The 24,304-nt window shown below is 46.3% G+C and overlaps 1 protein-coding gene across 1 annotated transcript in view; it reads left to right on the top strand.

Annotated features, from left to right (window-relative positions):
- Positions 1 to 8,051, top strand: part of LOC141063552 (sulfotransferase 6B1-like) — a 64,344-nt gene extending 56,293 nt beyond the window's left edge. Inside the window, exons 6-7 of the mRNA XM_073557667.1 lie at positions 4,456 to 4,612; positions 7,881 to 8,051. Coding sequence (XP_073413768.1) covers positions 4,456 to 4,612; positions 7,881 to 8,011 — 288 coding nt within the window. The 3' untranslated portion in view covers positions 8,012 to 8,051. The remainder of the gene's footprint in view (positions 1 to 4,455; positions 4,613 to 7,880) is intronic.
- The last annotated feature ends 16,253 nt before the right edge of the window (positions 8,052 to 24,304 follow it).

The following is a 24,304-nucleotide window of genomic DNA, read 5'->3' on the forward strand; positions in this document are numbered from 1 at the left end:
AAATAGACTGAGCAAACGATGGGGCCTACACTAACTAGACAGGACAGGAAAGGAAAGACTCTGTCTGCAATCACGCAAAAAACCTGCAAAAAATGCCCAACACATCTGATAGAAAAATACTGAAGTCACTAGACTTCGCCCACTATATCAGCACTCTGGTATATTCTGAAAGCAGAGCAAAAAGAGGCCAATCTAATAAGGGACAAACACAACCTGGCACGAGCAGTAACATAAGGATGGAAATTTAGCACAGCCCCAGCCAGAGCTGGCTGAACACACAAAACTGAAATAGACAAAACCAGATCAAATGTGAACAATTGCAGGGACTGAGCTGGAAAGTAAGGCCTCAAGAGGCAGGAAAAATCACCAGCAGGGATAGAGGGAGTCGGCTGTCTTAAATCCAGTCAGAAACTCCCTCTCTCCAGTCATCCTCCTCATTATCAGGTGGCAGGCCTCTGTTAATTAGATCAGCTCATTACCTCCAGTAACCACCAGAGGGAGCTCGGAAAGAGAACTCGAGACCCCCTCTGTCAATATAACCAACTCCTCTACCTTCACTAGTAACCAGAGGTAGGCCAGAAAGCGAATTCACAACATTAGTCTATTTGCATATACAGTATTTTCCTCCTCTGTTTTAAAAGTCAACAAACTATCTGGTCTAGACAATGCATAATTAGCATATCAGTAAACATCACTAGTCATCAAGGATAAGAGCTCAATATGTTACATCACATTCCAACTTACAAGTCAATATTACAGGCTAACACAAGCAAAAGTCTGTTTTCTTGACCACGTAAATTCAAAAGTCAACATATAGATAACAGTCAAACTATGATATAGGCAGTTGGGAACTTTTGGTGGTTAAGAGAGCTTTCGAGAAATGAAGACATTGTTTGGGGCTAGGCATAGTCATTACTAATCACAAAAATGTTACTGTTAATGCTGCTAAGTGCCTGAATACTAGACAGGCCTGATGGGCTCTCTTTTTTTGGTTTCATTTATGTTAAATATCTCCTTGGTACTAAGAATGTTAAAGCGGAAGCCTTGTCACATACAGTATTTTTATGAGGGATGTTGAAGGACAAAAATCCAGTCAAAATTCTTAGTGAAGAATTATGGGGGCATGGTATGGGGAATTGGTGGGCTTGCAACCCAGCAAGTTTTTTGTGCCTCCCTCGCTTAGCACTGATCTTCTTAACAAAGTACATGACATGGTGTTGCTTGGACATCCTGGTTCCTGTGCCACCTGGAGAGCTGTTTCCAGGTCCTTTTGATGGCAGAGTGCTCGAAAAGATGTGGATGAGTATGTCCATAAGTGCAAGATTTGTGCCAGGTCTAAAGCCTCTTGCCACGCCCAGGCAGGGTTTCTTTTGCCTAATGAGGTTCAGTTTAGACCTTGGACCCACTTATGTATAGATTTTGTCATGTTTTGCCTAACTCTTGTGTTAATACTGTGATGTAGGTGGTGGTTGACAATTTTAGCAAAATGGTTCACTTGGTTCCTCTACCAAAATTGCTTTTGGCTAAAATTTTAACAACTTTGTTTATCTCCCATGTTGTTTAACTGCATAATGTTCCTAAAAACATTATTTCTGATAGAGGGGTTCAGTTTGTGTCTAGCTTTTGCTCTAGTTTTGGCATTAAGCTTACATTCTTCTCAGGTTATCATACTGAGTAGGGATGGACTGACCCATGGATGTTCGGGTCCATCGGGTTCGGACAAACTTTATAAAAAAGTTTGGTTCCAGGTATTCGAACTCAAACCCAGACCTCATTCAAATGAAAGTGGAGCCCAAGCATTCAGCAGTTCCCATGCTGTCATTTGTGTGACAGCGCAGAAAACACCTGCTCTGATTGGCGGTAACCTTACACATTAATACCAGTCACAATGCTGTTTCCACACTGTCACATAGATGACAGCGTGTGACCCAACAGCTGTGACCGGCGGTGAAAAGGTTACTCTCATCAGCATACGTCTGGCCTTGCTGATATGTCAGTGAGATAATTAGTGAAGTGTGTGTATTTTACGGTCAGATTAAATCATCTTCATGCATGACAGCGCATCATCTCATGCTGCAATGAATACCTCTAACTCATTGGCTGCTACGGGTAAAATAGGAAAGAAAATCATGATGTGGCCACCATTCTCCCCTGACCTCAACCCTATTGAGAATTTTAAGAGAAAAATAGCATTTGCATAAGAATTTGGAATGAGGTGTATATGGTTAGCATAGTTATGTTTCTGCAAGTAAGCTTGATTCTTCTCCTGTATCTATGCAGCAGGCAAGTTTCTGTTTCTGTATCTATTTAGCAATCTCAGTTCTGTTTCTGTATCTATGCAGGAAATTGGATCAGTTCACATATCTATGTAGTTACCTTGGTTATGTTCTTGTTTCTATGTAGTCAACTTGATTCTGCTCCGTTATCTATGCTTTATGGTCATTTCTGTTCCTATACCTATGTACTAGTCAAAGTTATTTTCAAAGCCTGTTATCTCTCCTGCTTTAATGCATCATGCAACGATAAGCAGGTTAAAGACGGGCCACCACAACTTGTGGGCCACTGTGAGTGATATCCAGGCTAAAAATTTCGAGCCAGCCCCTGACCACTGCTGATTCCAGCTGGCCTAGCAGTATTGCTAACGAATGCTAGTTACAATTGGCATTCTTTGCATTTGGCAAGTGTTGGGAAGAGGTGGAGGACGATTATGGTATACTGTATGTGGCACATCACTTGTCTCAGTCATAGCAGGATGATGTTACCACTGAGAGCGACACAGTTAGTTTGAGTCAGTGTTCTCAGAATGGTCAGCCTGATCACAATTGACTAAGAGAATTTTTATAACGTTTATTTTTAAAAAATATGAAAGGTCTGTATGTGTCCTGTGTTTTTAAATGAGCTGTTGGTTACTACTGGGTAACATCCATTTTTATGGTAATGTACATGTGGATATTACTAAGGCTGTGCATTAAAGAGCTTAATAATCAGTATCAGTTAGGTGAGCTGCTGTGACATAAGTATTTTTCCTTTAGGTAACATATGCTATTGTAGGCGTTTTCTTTATATGAGTTTTAAAATGCCACAAAATTGGACTATGAAGGAACCCTTTCTATACTTTTAGGACAATTTATATATTTTTGTGATATGGAGTCTACAGGTTAACATTAAGATTGTTTCATATAACTGCTACATTGCATACATAGGGAATATGTAGATATTTAACTGGGCACAAAAAGGATGCACAATGCTTGAAACTGCCACGGCAAAATGCTCATGATCAGTGACTTAACGGTTGTGGTTGCAGAAGTCTCGACCATGACCAGGCCCGTGCGGGTAGACGGACCACCAATGCCAGTGCAAACTTCTACTGAATACTTATTTAGTTACAGTAGGGTTTATGTTTATATTGCTTCTTGGAGGTTTTATATGCTTTATGGCCAAAGTGAACATGCATTTATGTGCTGCAATACAAACTTAAATCAAGCTCAATTTTTGTGTGTTTTTTTTTTTAAACTTCTACTGGATGTGCATCCTTGGATTCAGATCTAAATTTTGCACTGGGGCCCATCGGACTCTAGTTACACCATTCGTCATGATGTCATTTCAACAGATTTGCTTTTAGATACCTTTTTGTCAATGTTGTTGACATGGTGTGAAACAAAAAAAAACAGATATAGGACAAATGTTAGTTTACATACAAGCTTGTAAAATCTGGAAAAAAATATGTCTACAACAGACCACATTAAAACTTACTTTACTAACCATCTGCACATTAATATTTTAATTGGATTAACAGTTAAATCGCATCATGGAGTTTTCCATTCAAGGCTACTTTTACACATGCCGGGTTTTTTGCTGCTCATTTTTACAGGCCTCTCTTGCTTTTTCTTCTCGGATCGCCATTTTTCCCTGTTATAACAAATAGGGAAAAATATGGCGATCTACAAATACGGTGTACTGCAAAAACAACTTAACGTTGTTTTTGCGGTACCATTGAAATGCATTGCAGCCGTGTCCTTAAGCCGTGAAAAATATCGAGCAAGTTAGATATTTTTTCACAGCTGTATATACGGCCCTCACGGCCATATGCAGTACGGCCCTCCTACTAATTTTTGCGGCCCCATAGAAATGCATTGGGGCCACAAAAACGGGTCGATAAAACACAGTAAGTGTAAAACCAGCCTTATATGCTTTAATGGCTTGTCATTTTTGAATCGGTGACCATGTTGTTTACACATAAAACAGATACAATTCTAGTCACCGGTAGTTATCGTCTGCAGCGCTGAAAATGAATGATGATACAGACAGGAAGCAGTGAGATGATGCCTGGTGTTTGCATAAAGGTCAAAGTAAATTAACCGGGTTAACAACTGATCATGTGCCTGCAGAAGAAATAATAGAGAACAGGATAAGATTGGTTTATCTGGTAGTAACCCAAATCTACTGTCCTCCTAGGACCTGGAAGGATCAGTGAAGAAGATATCTGAATTCTTAGGAATCCCAATTACTGAAGAACAAGTGAAGCAAGTTGCTGAAAAAGGAACGTTCAAGGCTATGAAAGATAATTCTGGGAAAACACATGGTGCTTTTGGACAGATTGTTTTTAGAAAAGGTGAAAATTGTATCTACATTTGTACCATATGCAATAACTAGAATTTATTAGTAGTAATTACATTATTTCACTGTCCAGCAACAAAAGTCTAATGTTTTTAATGCTGCTGTTTGATATATGAAAGCAATAAATGGTTTTACATAAGAAACAAAAGCATATTAAATAGATAACTGACACAAACATAATGATTGGAGGATAAAAAGTTCTATAGCCCCAGCTTTTTTTTAAAGGGGTTGTCCACTACTAGAGCAACGCCTACTGGATCTGAATGTTTGCCCCAGTGATGAAAATAAATCACTTCTACTCACTTTCCGTGCCAGGCGCTTTTTCAGTGGAGTCAACTCTTGCATTCCCGAAGTTCACTTGAGGATGCTATGAGACATGAGCTCTGTGCCTAATCAACGCTGGCGTCGCGGTCTCCTCCTTCAGACATATTAGTGATCAAGAGGAAGTGAACGGCCAGCTGCAGCTCTCACTACCTCTTGACACCTATACCACTTATACGTCCAAAGGTGGGGACAGTGATGCCAGTGCTGATTGGGCACTGGGCTCACATGTCATAACAAACTCACGTGAACCCCAGTAATGCAAGTGCAGTCACCATTGGAACGGTGCCTGTTTGATTTTATGAATGATATGGGAACTTGGTGCAATCCATTTGAACAGTGTTTCTTAATAATTGTAAGCCTTATACCTGCTACTTAATGAGGACCTTTCACCAGGTCAAAAGTGACCGGTTTTGGTCTTAGGGCTCATACTCAACTGCGTTTAGAAAATCGGTCCAATGTTGTTCCTGAAAAGTCGGACAATTGCCATGCGAGTGTCATGCAAGTACAGTGCAATTTTTCTCACCTAGCATTCGTATGACAGCCATAGGACATGTGTGTGCAATCCATATGCAATGCGTTTTTAACATCAGCTTTTACCTACAGTAATTCTCTGTCATTTCAAGCTAGTTTAGTAACTAATAAAACAATCTTAGGCCTCTTTCACAAGTCCGTATATTTCCGGTACCAGAAAAAACAGTACTGGAGATGTCCGTGTGTGTACTACGTGTGGCACACGTGTGCCATCCGTATGTCGCATCAGAACCACACAGACAGCCACCAGGGAAAAAGCGCTACTGTAAGCGCTGTTCCCCGGTGGCTGGTGGTGAAGCCAGCTGTCTTCATTCTCCCTTGATTTGCCGATGAGCAGAGTAGAATGAAGAGCGTTTTATTAAAGTCCGAATGACAGCAGGTGGGGTTTGTGGAATACCCCAATCATCCACACCTACTGTCACTGTTATTAGCGACAAAAGGTGTCAGATGATGTGGGTAACAGTCCCTACTATCATTCGGACTTTAATATAGCACTCATCATTCTCCTCTGCTCGCTGGCAGAGCAGGGGAGAATGACAGCCGGCTTCAGGACCAGCCACCGGGGAACAGCACTTACAGTAGCGCTTCTTCCCCGTCGGCTGTCTGTGTAACACAGAGGATATCAACGTGTGTTCTCCATGTGCATGTGTGTGAGACGTTTTGACGTCCATGATGGCGGCAAAAAACGGGCATGTCAGCTTGTTTTGCCCACAGACACACGGTCTGTGGAAACACAATCACATGTGCATAGACCTATTCATTTGAATGGGTCTACGTGTGTACGTGTCTCCGGTACGTGTGAAAACTGTTTTCTAATAACCAGCTGAGGGAAAGCAGAGAGCTGGTTGCTGATGTTTAGAGCCAGGGAAGGGGGTAATAAACATAGAGCTTCCCAGGCTATTAATATTAGCCACCTGTTGTCTACTTAGCCTTTACAGGCTATTAAAATGTGGAACCCACCCAAAAAAGACTACTTTCTCACGCATTCGGGTTTCCTGTGAGATGGGTGCGTAAAAATCACTTGGCGCATACATGGTCCGTGTGCCCTGTAATTTTTTTTCTCGCACCCATTGACTTGCATTGGCCACTCGCACCATGCTGCGATTTTTTTTCTCAGTCCGATCTGAGCTGAGAAAAAAATCACAGATGAACAGTGAATCATTGAATAACATTAGTCCAAGTGCAATCTGATTTTTTTTTTTATCGGATTGCACTCGTCCATTTTTTACACAGATTAGTAAGAGCTCTTAATTTTTTTTTTTAAATCCGCCATATGGTTCCATAGATATAAGCCTTTTAATTTAATGCTATTTTTTATAGTCTTTACCAAAGTTGCATGTCTTTAGGCTGCTTTGCTAAATTCCTCTTAGAGCAACGCTCCTTGATAAAGACCTAGAAAATTATTCCCACATAAAAACTCTGCAATGAGAAGGACATGGAATTTAAAAAAAAAAAAAAAAATTAGCAGTATTTACCAACAGGACACAATATTGATGCAACGTAGTATGCAGCAGCCCCAAGATAAAGGAAGAGGCAGCACTGATGAAACAACCACTCGCACACCTATCATTCATGAAGGGGATGGCTCCCTAGTATTATAAATGCACATGAGCTAGGCTCACTTAGGGCACACAGATAAATGTAGTGCAAAGTGTCTGGCATACAGTCTATACAGCCTATTAGTGACACCCATATCTCTGGAACATTATGGCAGGTTAAAAGGAAAAAAAAGTGGAATACTCGAGTTAGCAGTAGTAATAAAATAAAAGGAAAAACTGGCCACTTTTGACATGGTGACAAATCCTCTTTAAATAAAAGACATCAAAGAACAATCAATTTAGGTTCATATATCATGCTTCACATTAAACTCACAACATTAGTTGTGAATGTGCATGTAGTCCCCTCGGGTACGGGTACCGCATATAGAAAAGCTAGGAACTAGTGTTATAATATCTCCTCAGTAATAGAATATTTGGCAAACAACCTGGAGACCCAGTGGATCAATAAAAATACCTAAAAAATCTATTGTGTTCTCTTATTAGTGGAATCATTGTTGATCTAGTGAACAATACACCTTTTGATATCCCTGGGATCACTTATTTGATACCATGCTTTTTCAGAGTGGGTAAAAATCAACCTGGGCATAACAAACTTGTTCCTTTTTTTTCACAAGAGGTTAATTCCTTAGATTTTCCCAGGGTGTTCACATTAAACATCCATTTTGTGCTAATATTTGCTTTATGGGGCGTTAATCCAACATCTGTAATATTCTGTATAAATGGAAGGTGAGCAATATTGCTGTGTCCCTAAATTTACTTTTCTTAACAAAGGACACTTTTGACGTTTGTAGAAAGAATCCAGAGGACTCATGAATGTGACAATCACTGACCATTCATTATTTTTTCCAGGTGATGTTGGAGACTGGAAAAATCATTTCTCTGAAGCTCAAAGCCAAGAAATGGATGTAAAATTTGAAGAGTGTTTAGCGGGAACCAAACTTGGAGAAATGCTGAAGTATAGTGTCCACTGTAAATGGTGAAACTGTAACGTGGTACAATAAATGTTTTATATTCATCTGGCTCCTTTATACTGCCTTTTTATACATTTAGATGCTCATCTCTTTGGTATCATGTTTATGGTGCCAAGTATTCAATTTTCAGAACCCCTATGGTATACTGCTTACTACTGTCATATAGTTGGGAAATGTACTATCATATCCAAATGGTACACTGGGACCCATATGTATCCATAATGAAAGCACAGTTGTCTGCATGACTGTCCTGTAAAGCAGGTAAGCGGATGCAATGTGCAGATGGACACGAGGAGCTTGCAGTAGTTAGGAAACAGTTAAACAGTATAAACAGAGGAATAACAAGTAAATTATACAATATGGAACATATAATAAATCTTAGAGTTCAATTTGAATGACAGAGAAGTCTCCTGGGAATTATGCATGTGTCCCTCTAACGAAGGTGGTACACCTGTTACTGTAGGAGTTGATACGTCGGCTCATCCCATAACAATGGCCCTAGTGGGGGATCATCGGGTTTTCCCTCTAGGCCGTGTTGTAGCTGCTTTTTGTTCTGACCAAGCATCAGATATGCCAGATCACCAGTGAGGCCGGATTGGGAGTTTTCGCCCTTAATTCACAAGCGCTTGGAGACAAAGAGACTCAACACACACGAGCCGTGGTCAAATCACTTTATCTGACGTAATGAAATACAAGGCAATCTTTTATACCATTTACAACAATATGTAATTCGATGGAGCTCATGTGGCCCCCACCATCACCTTCAGGGTTACAACATGTTTACAATGTACCCAGAACATGTTGTTACTGACTATTAAGAACAAATATGATAACAAGTATAGTTTCCTTGAAAACAGAGACTAATGATCTACATAAGAATAATTCTAGCAATAATAGGCAAAAGGCAATTGAAGTCTTAAAGGCAATTAAAGAGATATAAAAGCAAATCATTAACTCTTCTATATCAATTTCCCCCTTTTGTAAATGGTATAACCTTTACCACAGGGTCAGCTGATGTCCACAAAGGAGCTACTGTCTCATGGGTCTAGTACCCATAAGGGGGCTTCCGACCTGCTTCGCCCATCCACCCTCAGTGTGGACACTCACTTTCCCCATCAGCAATGGCTACCTGGGGTCTATGATACACTACAGAAGGTTCAGTTTTAGATTCTTTTTTCACACATACATTATTCAGTAGCTTAAGTAATACATATATTAGCGCTTTTACGGCTACATAAAACAATAAGCAAAACAACAAAATTTGCATACAAATCTGTACAATGCCAAAAATCCATCATGCAAGGCCATTAAACCAATTTGCTGGATTTAGAAAAGAGAATGTATTACCCCACCAGGAGCCTATGTTTGCACTGTGTTGTTTTAACCATTGGTCTCTAAGTTCACCTATTTTGTCTACTGGCCCTGATCTGGAGATTGCCAGCAGGGTCGATATAATTACAACAGGTGGGACCAATTATCTGATACATTCCTCCTTTTTTTGCTGTCAGGTAATCTAGTACTATAGTATGTTGGTTAGTAACTATGATTAATTGTCTCTGTATTGTATTAGTTTAATTAAGAACTTCAAGAATCTGGAAAATCTGATCATCCAGGTAGTCGGTAACTTCCACTAATTTATCCCACATTTGTGTTATAAAGGGGTATATTAGCATACTACTGAATATTTTATTAGTTATCCCCATTTCTACTAGATGCGGCCTACCATTTGGATGGGGCTTATTGTCTGCAGCCCTTCTATACAAAGTATGAATTGGAACTGCTGCAGTGTCTATTTTACTATGAGGAACTATGAAAGTGGCTGGTGTTAGTTTGGCAAGAGTGCAAACTCCTCTTATGTCCGGGCTCACCCACCTGTAGGCACGATGTCCGCAAACCAAGAATACTCCTTCGGGGAGAACACAAACGTGACCAGGGGTGTTGTGAGTTCATTCTCTGGTTCACCAGTTGTGAGTTCTCCTTCCAGACTCCCTCTGGTGCTAATAGGAGGTAGAGAGGCTGATTTGATCGGTGGAGATCTGCCACCTGAGAATAAGGATGACGATTGGATCTCAGGAGTCTCAGATTGGATTTAAGACAGCCGACGCCCTATACAGTTGCTGGTGATTCCTTCTGGCTTGTCAGCTCTTGGTCTTCAGCTCTGTTCCAGTCATCTAAAGCTAAGTTTTGCTGCTAATGTTCACACTTGCTTTTGTTGGTCTATTCAGTTTTCTGGTGTGTTCAGCCAGCCCCTGCTGGGGGCTGTGCTGAATTTCCACTCTTATTTATCAGTATTTTGCCAATTGGCTTTTTGTCCCTTACTAGTTTGGTCTCTTTTTGCTCTGTCTCAGAATATTTCAGAGTGCTGATATAGTGGGAGAAGTCTAGTGACTTCAGGGTTAATTTTGCTATCAGAAGTGTTGGACATGATTTTTGTAGGGTTTTTTGCAGGTTGCAGACAGTGTCTTTCCTTTCCTGTCTAGTTAGTTTGGGCCCCGTCATTTGCTCAGCCTATTTTTCCTGCCTGTGTTTGTGCCTTCATCTTGTTTCACCGTCAATATATGTGTGGGGGCTATCTATTCCTTTGGGGTCTGCTCTGGAGCAGTTAGTTTTCCCTTTTCTTGCTTTAGGCTTTAGTCTTCCAGCCGTGACGAGGCGTCTAGGAACATCGTAGGCATGCTCCACAGCTACTGCTAGTTGTTGTGGTAAGATCAGGGATCTGCAATCTGCATAGTTACCAACCTCTCTGGTTTTCTGTGACTTAGCTTGTTCTGCTTTTTTTCTCCTCGGTGACCCATTCATAACAGAATCACCAGCCATACCACAGATTCTAGGGTACTCAAAAGCAGGAAAAAGTTGTTAAAAGAAAAAAAAAAAAGGGTCAGAATTTTTTTTTCTTTATATATTTTTTTCCTCTTTTTTCTCTGGGGCCGTAGGAGGATTTTTTTTTTCTTTTTCCTAATGGAGATTAAGCAATTGTCTGATCGTGTGGAGCAGCAGGCTGCTGAAGTTCAGGGAATTTCCATCTATCTCATTCAGTCACATGCTGCTGAACCTAAGATCCCTACTCCTGATGTGTTTTCTGGGGATCGGTCTAAATTTCTGAATTTTAAGAATAATTGGAAATTATTTCTGGCCTTGAAGCCTAACTCATCGGGGAGCTCTGTGCAGCAGGTTAAAATTGTCATCTCCTTGCTGCGCGGCAATCCCCAGGATTGGGCTTTTTCTCTGACACCTGAAAATCCTATTCTGACTAATGTGGATGCATTTTTTCAAGCCTTGGGATTGTTGTATGATGAACCTAATGCTGTTGATCAAGCTGAGAGAACCCTGTTGGCATTAAACCAGGGTCAGGATTCTGCAGAGTTATACTGTCAAAAATTCCGAAAGTGGGCGGCCCTTACTACATGGAATGATAGTGCATTAGCAGCTCTCTTTCGGAAAGGTTTATCAGAGACTGTAAAAGATGTTATGGTGGGATTTCCTGTTCCCTCTGGTCTGGATGATTCTATGTCCTTAGCCATTCAAGTTGATCGGCGTTTACGTGAACGTAAAACTACACGGGAGGCGCTGCCGCCATTTGAACAAATGTCTGAACCTATGCAATGTGATGGGGTTTTGTCTAGGGCGCAACGTCAGGAGTTTAGAAGGCGTAATAAGCTGTGTTTTTTCTGTGGAGACGCCTCTCATATTATTTCTGTCTACCCAAAACGAGAGAAACGTTTTGCACACACTTTGCTGTGGGCAGTATACAACCTAAGTTTCTTTTGGCAATTACTCTGATCTGCTCCTTATCCACGTTTTCCACGAAGGCTTTTGTGGATTCAGGAGCAGCGTTGAATCTGATGGATTTGGACTTTGCTAAACGTTGTGGTTTTTCCATGACGCCGCTGCGGACGCCTATTCCTTTGAGGGGTATTGATGCTACTCCTTTGGCGGAGAATAAACCCCAGTTTTGGACCCAGGTGACAATGCGAGTTGCCCCAGACCACCAAGAAAATTGTAAATTTTTGGTGCTGCATAATCTGCATGATACTATTGTTCTGGGTTTTCCTTGGCTGCAAACTCATAATCCAGTTTTGGATTGGAAATCTGAGTCTGTGGTTGAAACGTCGCCATCAGACTCGGGGCCTGCTGTTCCGCCCTCAGCCACTAGGAGGCGACGGACTGTCACGCCGCCCTCGGGCTCAGGGCCTGCTGTCCAGGCCTCGGCTACCAGGAGGCGCTGGACTGACATGTCATCGTCGAATTCAGGGCCTGCTGTTCCGCCCTCAGCCACTAGGAGGTGCCGTGGCTCGCGCCCGAGTAATGGCGGCAACAGTGAAAGGGCTTCTGCGCAGGCGTCTAGTGGACACAGACTCCGCTCCTCTGTCAGTCATGAAAGGGTTGGTGCATCGTCATCAGGTCTGGTCCTGGGGGCGGTCCTGATGACATCATCAGCCTGGGAGCCTGTGAGGGATGACCTGATCCCTCAAATACCTTGGGACTGGGCTTGCAAGCCGCCGGATATATTCTTGGTTCCCCTGCGTCTTACTGTGTGAATTGCTGTTTGACTGACTCTGACTTTTGCCTGACGATTCTGTACCTCTGCTGCCCTCCTGGTTTATGACTCTTACTTCGGCCTGGATTCTGACTCTGCTTCTGCCTAACGACTTTGTACTTCTGCTGCCCTCCCGGTTTATGACTCTGGCTTTGGCCTGGAATCTGACTCTGCTACTGTCTACTGTCTTTATACCATTTCTGCCTGACTGGTTTAGTCTCGGATATCATTGCCTCTGTGTCTTGTATTGGAACACCTTTCTGGCGACCGTCCTGCTCTGGTCATTGCTCCTATTCAGACAGCGCCTCCTGGGCTCTACTATAAATCCAGATCCCTGTATAGGGGTAAAGGGTATCAGTGTTTCTCGGGGTGCTGTCTGGCTGCAGTCCAGACCGCAGGCAGACGTCACATTATATCCGGCCCAAAAAAATAAAACTGCTCTTGTGTCTATACTTAACACATATAAAAGCAGTTTTCCTTACCTTTTTTTTTTCTTCCTCCTGACTGAGCTGATTCTTGGCCCAAACACCTGTTACATTGCACAGCCTGGAAGGTCACTCTCAGGCTCAAGCATGCTGCAGCCTGGAAGCTTCAAAGAAAATGCTGGCTGTTGGAAATCCACATTCCTGGAGCATCACCCCCTGGACAGCGCTGGGGGTCAGGTATTGCCCGCAAAAGCGGCCAAACTGTTGTTACCAGTTTCCCCTTTCTTTTGCTAAGAAACGTCTGTGTGTGAAGGCTTATGTGGATTGTGGTGCTGCCGGCAACCTTATGGATTTTTTATTTGCTAAGAGTCTGGGTGTACCTCTGCTAAGGCTTAAAGCGCCTATTCAGACTATTACAATTAATGGTACATCTATAGACCAGGGAGGCGTGGAATTCATTACTGCCGAAATTTCTATGTCAGTGGGGACATTACATAACGAACAAATGTCATTTTTTGTTATACACAATTTATCAGATCCAGTTGTGTTAGGCATGCCATGGTTGCACCAGCATAATCCAGTTATTGACTGGCGCATAGGTGATATCGTGCGCTGGAGTCCACGGTGTCAGAATCACTGTATGTCACTGACAGTGAACCAAATTAAAATTAAAAACCCCTCCATTCCATATGCATTCAGAGATTATGAAGATGTCTTCTCCATAGTGGAGTCTGAGAAACTACCTCCTCATAGAGAGTACGACTGTCCTATAGACTTGGTCCCTGGTGCCCATCTCCCTAAGGGGAGAATATTCAACCTCTCTGGTCCGGAGCGTGTAGCCATGAATGACTACATAGCAGACAGCCTACGTAAAGGCTTTATTAGACCTTCCACCTCACCTGTAGGAGCTGGGTTTTTCTTTGTAGAAAAAAAAGATGGTGGACTCAGACCATGCATTGATTATCGTGAGCTGAACGCAATTACTGTAAAAAATCAGTACCCGCTCCCACTCATTCCTGATCTGTTTAATCAGCTACTGGGAGCCCGCTGGTTTACTAAGCTTAACCTCCGGGGGGCATATAATCTGGTCCGCATAAGAAGCGGTGACGAATGGAAAACGGCCTTTAATACACCTCTTGGTCACTTTGAGTACCTTGTAATGCCGTTCGGACTCAGTAACGCACCTGCCGTATTTCAACACTTTGTCAATGACATTTTCAGGGACATTTGTGGGGTGTATGTCGTCGTGTATCTTGATGACATTTTGATTTATTCGGCTGACCCTGTGACACATGCTCAACATGTCTGTTCGGTATTGCAGAGACTGCGAAAAAACTCTTTGTTTGCGAAATTAGAAAAATGTGGTTTTTTTTTGCCGAAGAGGTACACTTCTTAGGATACATGGTCTCAGGCAAGGGGTTTCGCATGGACCCTGCCAAGATTCAACCCATTAAGGATTGGGTGCAACCCAAATCGCTGAAAGCGCTGCAGCGGTTTTTGGGATTTGCGAATTATTACCGCAAGTTTATCAGGGGTTTCTCTGAGATTGCCAAGCCACTCACGGACCTTACCCGAAAAGGGGCGGACGTGACTAATTGGAATCCTGAGGCAACCCGAGCGTTTTCTACACTAAAGGAGTGCTTCGTGGCCAACCCGGTGTTGATTCAACCAAACTTGGACCACCCCTTTATTGTAGAAGTAGATGCCTCCGAAGTCGGAGTGGGAGCAGTGCTCTCGCAAGGCATTGCATCCCTCACTCAGCTTCGCCCATGTGCGTTTTTCTCCCGCAAATTCTCTGCCACGGAGAGAAACTATGACATCGGTAATCGGGAATTACTGGCGATCAAATGGGCCTTCGAGGAATGGCGCCACTTCCTCGAAGGTGCCAAACACAAGGTCACTGTTATTACAGACCACAAAAACCTAACCTACCTAGAGTCAGCTAAAAGACTAAATCCCAGGCAGGCTAGGTGGGCCTTGTTTTTCTCCAGGTTTGATTTTATAATCACCTTCCGCCCCGGGACTAAAAATGTGAGGGCAGATGCCCTCTCTCGCAGTTTCTGCCCCACACAGACCGAGGACTGTGAACCAGTCCCAATATTGGCTAATGGAATCGTCGTGTCGGCAGTGTCTTTGGACCTTCTGGAGGAGATCCGTAGGTCTTCAGAGCAAGTTCCTGACACTACGCCCCCCAAAAAATTGTTTGTTCCGGCTAACCTTCGTCTGCAGGTTCTAAAAGAATCACACGACTCTGTCCTGGCAGGTCATCCGGGTCTCAATAATACCACCAGGTTGGTAACTAGGAACTTTTGGTGGCCGACGGTGGTCAAGGACTGTAAGGACTATGTTTCAGCGTGTGAAGTCTGTGCCCGCGCCAAGTCCCTCCATAGTCACCCTGCCGGCTGGCTTCAGTCCTTGCCCACCCCTGAGAGTCCATGGACCCACGTCTCCATGGATTTCATTACAGACCTGCCGCCATCAGATGGGAAAACTTGTATCTGGGTGGTGGTAGACAGGTTCAGCAAGCAGGGCCATTTTATTCCCCTGTCTGGGTTGCCTAACTCTGAGACTTTAAGTAAGTTGTTCATCCTGCACATTGTACGTCTGCACGGCATTCCGACAAATATTGTGTCCAACAGGGGTACTCAGTTTGTCTCGAAGTTCTGGAGGGCATTCTGTAGATGCATTGGTGTGGAGTTGTCCTTTTCCTCGGCATACCATCCCGAAACTAATGGTCAAACTGAGCGTACTAACCAAGCTCTGGAACAATACCTCCGCTGTTATGTGTCAGGACATCAGACCGATTGGGTGGAACATCTGCCATTGGCTGAGTTCGCCCTCAATAATCGATATCAAGACTCCATTAAAACTACCCCTTTCTTTTGTAACCTTGGACTACATCCGCGCTTTGGGTCGTTTTCGGCCAGGATGTCGGAGCTCCCTGGGGTTGAGCAAAATATACATCGGCTAAAGACGATTTGGTCTGAGGTTAATTCAAATTTGAAAGGGGCTCAGGTTAGACAGGCTAGGTCCCAGGTTCATCGGCCCATACGAAATTATCGAGGTGGTTAACCCAGTAGCCTTCCGCTTAAAACTTCCACAGTCATTCAAATTGCCTAACGTATTCCACAGGTCTCTCCTCAAACCTTATCGTTCTCCCATTCACCCTGTTCAGTCCCCTCCTCCTCCTGTTTCGGTCGGGGGAGCTCTCTAGTATGAAGTCCTGGGTATCCTTGACTCCCGCCTTGTGAGGGGCTCAGTACAGTATCTGGTACACTGGAAGGGCTACGGCCCAGAGGAAAGGTCCTGGGTTCCTGCGGGGAACGTCCATGCCAAGGCATTAATTAGGAGATTTCATCTTCTTCACCCTGACAAACCGGGTTTTGAGGGTCCGGAGGCCCCTCCTGGAGAGGGGGGTACTGTCACGTCGCCGTCAGACTCGGGGCCTGCTGTTCCGCCCTCAGCCACTAGGAGGCGACGGACTGTCACGCCGCCCTCGGGCTCAGGGCCTGCTGTCCAGGCCTCGGCTACCAGGAGGCACTGGACTGACATGTCATCGTCGAATTCAGGGCCTGCTGTTCCGCCCTCAGCCACTAGGAGGCGCCGTGGCTCGCGCCCGAGTAATGGCGGCAACAGTGAAAGGGCTTCTGCGCAGGCGTCTAGTGGACACAGACTCCGCTCCTCTGTCAGTCATGAAAGGGTTGGTGCATCGTCATCAGGTCTGGTCCTGGGGGCGGTCCTGATGACATCAGCCCGGGAGCCTGTGAGGGATGACCTGATCCCTCAAATACCTTGGGACTGGGCTTGCAAGCCGCCGGATATATTCTTGGTTCCCCTGCGTCTTACTGTGTGAATTGCTGTTTGACTGACTCTGACTTTTGCCTGGACTTCTGACTCTGCTTCTGCCTAACGATTCTGTACCTCTGCTGCCCTCCTGGTTTATGACTCTTACTTCGGCCTGGATTCTGACTCTGCTTCTGCCTATCGACTTTGTACTTCTGCTGCCCTCCCGGTTTATGACTCTGGCTTCGGTCTGGAATCTGACTCTGCTACTGTCTACTGTCTTTATACCATTTCTGCCTGACTGGTTTAGTCTCGGATATCATTGCCTCTGTGTCTTGTATTGGAACACCTTTCTGGCGACCGTCCTGCTCTGGTCATTGCTCCTATTCAGACAGCGCCTCCTGGGCTCTACTATAAATCCAGATCCCTGTATAGGGGTAAAGGGTATCAGTGTTTCTCGGGGTGCTGTCTGGCTGCAGTCCAGACCGCAGGCAGACGTCACAGTGGTGAGTTGGGGTTGTCAGTGTGTTCTTAGGGACGCTCCTGTTTTCTCCACCTCTCCTCAGTCTCATTCCTGATTATCTAGCCGATTTTTCTGATGTATTTAGTGAGAGCAAGTCTGCGTCTTTGCCTCCTCATAGGAGTTATGACTGTGCAATTGAGTTGATGCCTGGGCGTAAATTTCCCAAGGGTCGGCTTTTCAACTTATCAGTACCCGAACATGATGCTATGCGATCCTATATTAAGGAGTCATTGGAGAAGGGTCATATTAGACCATCCTCGTCACCTTTAGGTGCTGTTTTCTTTATTTTGTGGCCAAAAAAGATGGTTCATTAAGACCGTGTATTGATTATCGTTCCCTTAACAAGATGACGGTTAAATATCAGTACCCATTACCTCTGATGTCTGATTTATTCTCCAGAGTTAAGAGTGCCAGCTGGTTTACTAAGCTTGACCTCAGGGGGGCGTATAATCTTATTTGCATCAAGCACGGGGATGAATGGAAGACGGCGTTTAATACTCCGGAGGGACATTTTGAGTACCTGGTGATGCCTTTTGGGCTCACTAATGCCCCTTCTGTCTTCCAGTCCTTTATGAATGATATTTTCCGTGACCTTGTGGATAAGTTTTTGATCATCTATCTGGATGATATTTTGATCTTTTCTAGTGATTGGGATTCTCATGTGGAACACATCCGGACTGTGTTCCGGATTTTGAGGGAGAATTCCCTGTTTGTTAAGGGATCGAAATGCCTCTTTGGTGTACAGAGGATTTCATTTTTGGGATTTATCTTATCTCCATCGACTATTGAAATGGACCCGGCAAAGGTACAGGCCATTTATGATTGGGTTCAGCCTACTTCTTTGAAGGCCCTCGAGAGGTTTTTGGGTTTTGCTAATTTCTATCGTAAATTTATAGGTAATTTCCAGGACGTCCACCTGACAGCACCATGGAGGACGTCCTCCTCCTCCTTACAGGGACAGGAAAGCACACGAGAGGTTAAAAGGCCATGTACCACCCCCTTTCCCTCAGTGTTTTCCTGTCCCTGCACGGAGGGACACGCGAGAGCTTACCGGAGGGGCTCAGGGGATCGTGCGGCCAGTCCAATCCTTCCCCTGTCAAGAGGTCCCGGGGCCGAAACTCCCCGGTGGGGAGTCCCTCGGCTCCAAAGGCCAGGAGCAGGACGACGCTCCTGGAGGGAGCCATTCCTCCCGGTGGGGGGGCTCTCGGCTCCAGGACGGGTCGGCTCCCCGCAGGCGGCTGGCCGAGCGGGCACCGACAGAAGTGGGCGCCATCGGGGCTGCAGGCCAGGCGGGCCGGGCCCCGCGGCGGGCCGAGTACCCACAGGACGGCGCCGCCGGCTGGAAGCACTGGAGGCCGGAACGCCATAGCAGGCGGGGAGGCGGCTCCCTGCAGGTGGCGGGACCGGGGAACCGAGCGCGGTCGCGCGCAGAAGCCCGGCAGGAAGTGGAGGCGCGGCTTACCAGCGTCACATCCGGTGACGTCAGACGCCGGTTTCAAATCCAGGGCGCGCGCGCTCCTGGACCACAGCGCTCTCCAGAGTCATCACAGGTCGTGCCAGGCTGTGTGACTGCATTGGTCGCCAGGAGCAGGATGGAAGGCGACGCTGCAGCTGGTGGAGGGGTAAGTGCGCATAGCGCAGACCACCCTCCCCACCCATCCCCACAGCCCAGATCTGAATAGGTGCTCCTTATGTTATTAGGAAAAGGGAACCCCGGCAGAGTCCCCCTCGGGGAAGGACCCGGCAAAAGCCACCTCCAAATCAGTCAGATGTCCGGTGTGCAGAGTAAAGCTGCCAGACACCTACAGCAAGACCCTTTGCGGTCCCTGTACCTCCAGGGTCATAGGCGAGGAACAGCCATCTCTACTTTCCGAAATGAGGTCGCTGATAAGGGAAGAGATTCAGGCCTCTACAACCCGGCGTCGATCCCCCAGCCCTGGGCCAAGTCGCAAGCGTCCAAGGTGGGAACCAGTCCCAGTATCAGAAGCGAGCCCTAGCGAGGAATCCGATTTCCGGGACTCAGACCAGGAGGAAGAAGGCGAGATCCTGGGGGATAGTCAGGATCAGAGCAGGAAGTACCTATTCAGACTGGAGGATACGGACGAGCTGGTACACACGGTCAGAAATACCATGCAGATGGAAGAAGTCCCTAAGCCACAGTCCAGACAGGACTTAATGTTTGGAGGACTGGTGTCCCGCTAACAGGTGGTGTTCCCTGTAAGCGAGCACATCAAAGCAATGATCCTGGAGGAGTGGAAGGAAGCAGAGCGTCGGTTGACACTCTCCCGAGACTTTAAAAATAGACTGCCCTTCGATCCCGAGGAAACTCGGGCGTGGGAAGAAGTCCCTAAAATCGACGTCCCAGTCGCCAAGGTTACTAAGAAGACGGCTATCCCATCCGAGGACTCATCCGGTCTTCGAGACCCGATGGATAGAAAGGCGGACGTCTTGTTAAAAAGAGCATGGGAGACGTCGGCGGCCCTGATTAGAGCCAACATAGCAGCCACCTCGGTGGCCAGGTCTATGTTCCTGTGGTTGGGGCAGTTGGAGGAACACCTAACCAACAAGACCCCGAGGTCAGAGATACTAGCATCTCTTCCTCTCTTGAAATCAGCCACGGCGTTCCTGTCGGATACGTCGGCGGAATCAGTAAGGTTTGCGGCCAGAAACAGCTCCCTCTGTAATGCGGCCCGGAGAGCAGTCTGGCTTAGATCCTGGTCGGGGAATAACCCTTCTAAAGCAAAGCTATGTGCCATCCCTTTCTCGGGCCTGAGGGTGTTTGGTCCAGCCCTTGATAATATCCTTGAGCTGGTGTCCGATAAGAATAAGGGATTCCCGGAAGAAAAGCCCAGGCGGCCCCAGTCCTTTCGGAGAGGCTCCTTCTTCAGAGGACAGTCGGAGTTTAGGGGTCGGGCGAGGTCTAATAGAAGCTCCTACAAAAGCTCCTTCAGCCAAAGTGGGAGGAACAGAGGTCCCCCCTTTGCATCGACATCTAGATCGAGGAGACAATGACGCCATAGGCATTGGGGGGAGACTTCGCCACTTTGCAGCAAACTGGTCACGAGTCACCAACAATCAGTGGGTCCTCAGAACCATCAAGGAAGGTTACAGGATAGAGCTCTATTCTCCTCCCCCCGACAGATATATTGCCCCCACTGTCGTCCGGGAGGACTCCGCAATGTGGTCGGATCTTCAGGACATGTTAGACTCAGGGGTCATAATACCAGTTTCACCGTCAGAAAGAGGGAAAGGGCACTACTCTTCCCTGTTTGCAATCACAAAGAAATCCGGCGAGGCCCGCACCATCATAAACCTGAAGCCACTAAATACTTGGGTCAGATACAGGAGGTTCCGGATGGAATCAATCCGATCCGCAATTCCTCTAATAGACAGGGACGCAGTTATGTGCACCCTAGACCTAAAAAAGGCATACTATCAGGTTCCTATCCATCCCTCATCCCAAGGCCTACTAAGGTTCGCGATCAGCTCACCAGCCCGGACCTGCCATTTCCAGTTCCAGGGTCTTCCATTCGGGTTGGCCTCAGCTCCCAGGATCTTTACGAAACTGGTGGTAGAGGTGGTGGCCTACCTGAGAGATCAGGGTATTGTGATTGTTCCGTACCTGGACGACTTCTTACTGGTGGCAAGATCCAAAGAAGCGCTCATCCGAGACAGGATCCGAACAACTACTGTGATGGAGTTCCTGGGCTGGGTGATCAACTGGGAGAAGTCGGACCTCACACCAGACACCAGAAAGGTATTCCTGGGAGTCCTCCTAGACTCAGCCGACAGAATATCCTGGCTACCCGAGCAGAAGCAGAAGTCCATTCAGGCCAGAACCAGAGGCCTGTTGAAGCGTCAATGCTCCATAAGGGAAGCAATGGAGGTCCTGGGCCTCATGACGGCCTGCATCCAGTGCGTCCGTTGGGCCCAATTCCACTCGCGGTTGTTACAAAGAGAAATTCTCGCGAGGTGGGACAGGAGTCAGGCGTCGCTAGACAAACCCCTAAGGCTCTCAGGACGAGTAAAGGAGTCCCTTCGCTGGTGGTTACAGTCCAGGAACCTTCAGGTGGGCGTGCATTGGACAACCTCTCCATACGTGGTAGTCACCACAGACGCAAGTGCGTGGGGATGGGGAGCCCACATAGAAGGGAAGATCTTCCAGGGGAAGTGGCCAGCAAGCATCAAGGCCAGATCCTCCAATTTCAAGGAACTCTTCGCGGTCTGGGAAGCGTTGCGGAGAAACCGGTCGGTACTAAAGAGTCGTCATGTCCGCATTTTATCCGACAATACAACAACAGTGGCATTCCTGAAACACCAGGGAGGAACCAGACATCAACCACTACAGGCACTGGCGGAAAAGATATTCACGTGGGCAGAACGTACAGTTCGATCCGTGACCGCGGTACATCTAGAGGGTTCCCAAAACGAAGTGGCAGACTACCTGAGCAGACAACAGGTCCACCCGACAGAGTGGGAATTGAACGTAGAAATCTTCGACCAGCTTTGTCAGCGCTGGGGGACCCCCAGTATAGATCTCTTCGCAAGCCGGAAGAACTCGAAGGTTCCCAGATTCTACTCCCTAAATCCGATGGACCATCCAGAAGGCGTAGACGCCCTGAGTCAGACTTGGGGAGAATCCCTCTCTTATGCGTTCCCACCACTGGCCCTCATACCGGCAGTGCTCAGGAAGATACGCGAGGACCACGCAAGAGTGATATTGATAGTGCCATACTGGCCGAGGAGAAGCTGGTTTTCCCTTCTGGGAGCCATGGCAGTAGAAGATCCAGTCGAACTGCCCCTGTGGGAGAACATCATCCACCAGGGCCCGATCCACCACCCGGACCCAGCAAGACTCCATTTATCGGCTTGGATCCTGAGAGGGACATCCTGAAGGCAAAAGGATTGTCGGAGCAGGTCATATCCACCCTACAGGCCAGCAGGAAGCCGGTGACGTCGGCAATTTATCGGAAGATATGGAAAAGATTCTGTCTGGAGGGTGGCAGGTCCGAGCTCGTGGCAGGCACCCCTGATCTCCCTAACATACTAGGGTTCCTGCAGGCAGGTTTTAATAAAGGCCTCAAGCCCAGCACTCTAAAAGTCCAGGTTTCAGCTTTGAGCGCCTTCTTCGATTATCAGTTAGCTGCACATCCCTGGGTGATAAGGTTTATAAAAGCCACATAGCACCTGCGCCCCACGATTAGGCAGCTCACCCCGCCTTGGGACCTGGGCCTGGTGCTTCGGTTCCTCTGCTCGGACACGTTCGCCCTTAGTGAGAAGATAGCCATCCCTGCTCTCACTCGTAAAACGGCCTTTCTAGTAGCCATTACCACGGCCAAAAGAATAGGGGAGATCCAGGCCCTATCCACTAAGGATCCATACCTCCAGATAAGAGAGGACAGTATAATCCTAAGGTTAGACCCGGCATTTACCCCGAAGGTAGCCTCTACAAGAAATCTGAACCAGGAGGTAGTGTTACCCTCTTTCTGCGATAATCCCCGAAATGAGAAGGAGCGGCGGCTCCACTCGCTAGACGTGAGGCGCGCAGTTATAGAATACCTAGAGGCCACCAATAGTTGGCGTGTCGACCCGAACCTGTTCGTTCTCTTTGGAGGTAGGAATAAAGGGAAGAAGACCTCTAAGGCGTCCATCGCGCGTTGGATTACCTCAGTAATCTCGGATGCCTACCAGGCTGAAGGCGCCAGCCCGCCTGATTCCTTAAAAGCCCACTCTACGAGGGCGGTATCGCCCTCATGGGCCGAACGGGCGGGGGCGTCAGTTGATCAAATTTGTCGAGCGGCAACCTGGGCTAGTCTTAATACATTCTGCAAACACTACAAACTAGATGTGTTAGCTGGCCAACAAACCGCATTTGGGAGAAAAGTTCTCCAGGCAGTAATCCCACCCTGAGGAGGTGCTTTGGTACTCTCCATGGTGCTGTCAGGTGGACGTCCTGGAAAATAGGTATTAGACCTACCGGTAATGATGTTTCCAGGAGTCCTTCCTGACAGCACGGGTAGTTCCCTCCCTGTTATGTTATACTATGTTGTATTATGTTATGTCATATGCTGTAATATGATTGTTTCATTAAACTGTTTCTAGCATCATCCACCTTGTGGTACTTGTCAAATCACTGAGGGAAAGGGGGTGGTACATGGCCTTTTAACCTCTCGTGTGCTTTCCTGTCCCTGTAAGGAGGAGGAGGACGTCCTCCATGGTGCTGTCAGGAAGGACTCCTGGAAACATCATTACCGGTAGGTCTAATACCTATTTTTTCTGGTATTGTCAAACCAATGACTGATCTGACCAAGAAGGGCACTGATGTGCTGAATTGGTCTCCTGAAGCTATCTCAGCATTTCAGGAGCTTAAGCAGAAATTTACTTCAGCTCCAGTTTTACGGCAACCTGATGTCTCACTTCCATTTCAGGTGGAGGTTGATGCTTCTGAGATTGGTGCAGGAGCTGTTTTCTCCCAAAAAGACCCTGTGACTTCTAAGATGAATCCCTGTGCCTTCTTTTCTCGAAAGTTGTCCCCATCTGAACGCAACTATGACGTGGGGAATCGGGAATTGCTGGCCATGAAGTGGGCATTTGAGGAGTGGAGACATTGGTTGGAGGGAGCTAGACATCAAGTTGTGGTCCTCACCGATCACAAGAATTTGATTTATCTGGAGTCAGCCAAACGCTTGAATCCTAGACAGGCTAGATGGGCATTGTTATTCACGCGTTTTAATTTTGTGGTCTCTTTTCTTCCGGGAACTAAGAATGTTAAGGCAGATGCCCTTTCTAGGAGTTTGTTCACCGATTCTCTTAGTGTGACCGAGGCTACTACCATCCTAGGTGAGGGGGGAGTTCTCTCTGGAATTTCGCCCGATTTGAGATGCGCCCTGGAGGAATTTCAGGAGGATAAACCTGAGCGTTGCCCTATGGGAAAATTGTATGTTCCTGACCAGTGGAGAAAGAGAGTGATGTCTGAAATTCATTGCTCCACATTGGCTGGTCATCCAGGTATTTTTGGTACCAGAGATTTGGTG

Source organism: Dendrobates tinctorius, unplaced genomic scaffold, assembly GCF_039654945.1.
Source record: "Dendrobates tinctorius isolate UK_male_01 unplaced genomic scaffold, ASM3965494v1 ptg000250l, whole genome shotgun sequence".
NCBI classification, from domain to species: domain Eukaryota; kingdom Metazoa; phylum Chordata; class Amphibia; order Anura; family Dendrobatidae; genus Dendrobates; species Dendrobates tinctorius.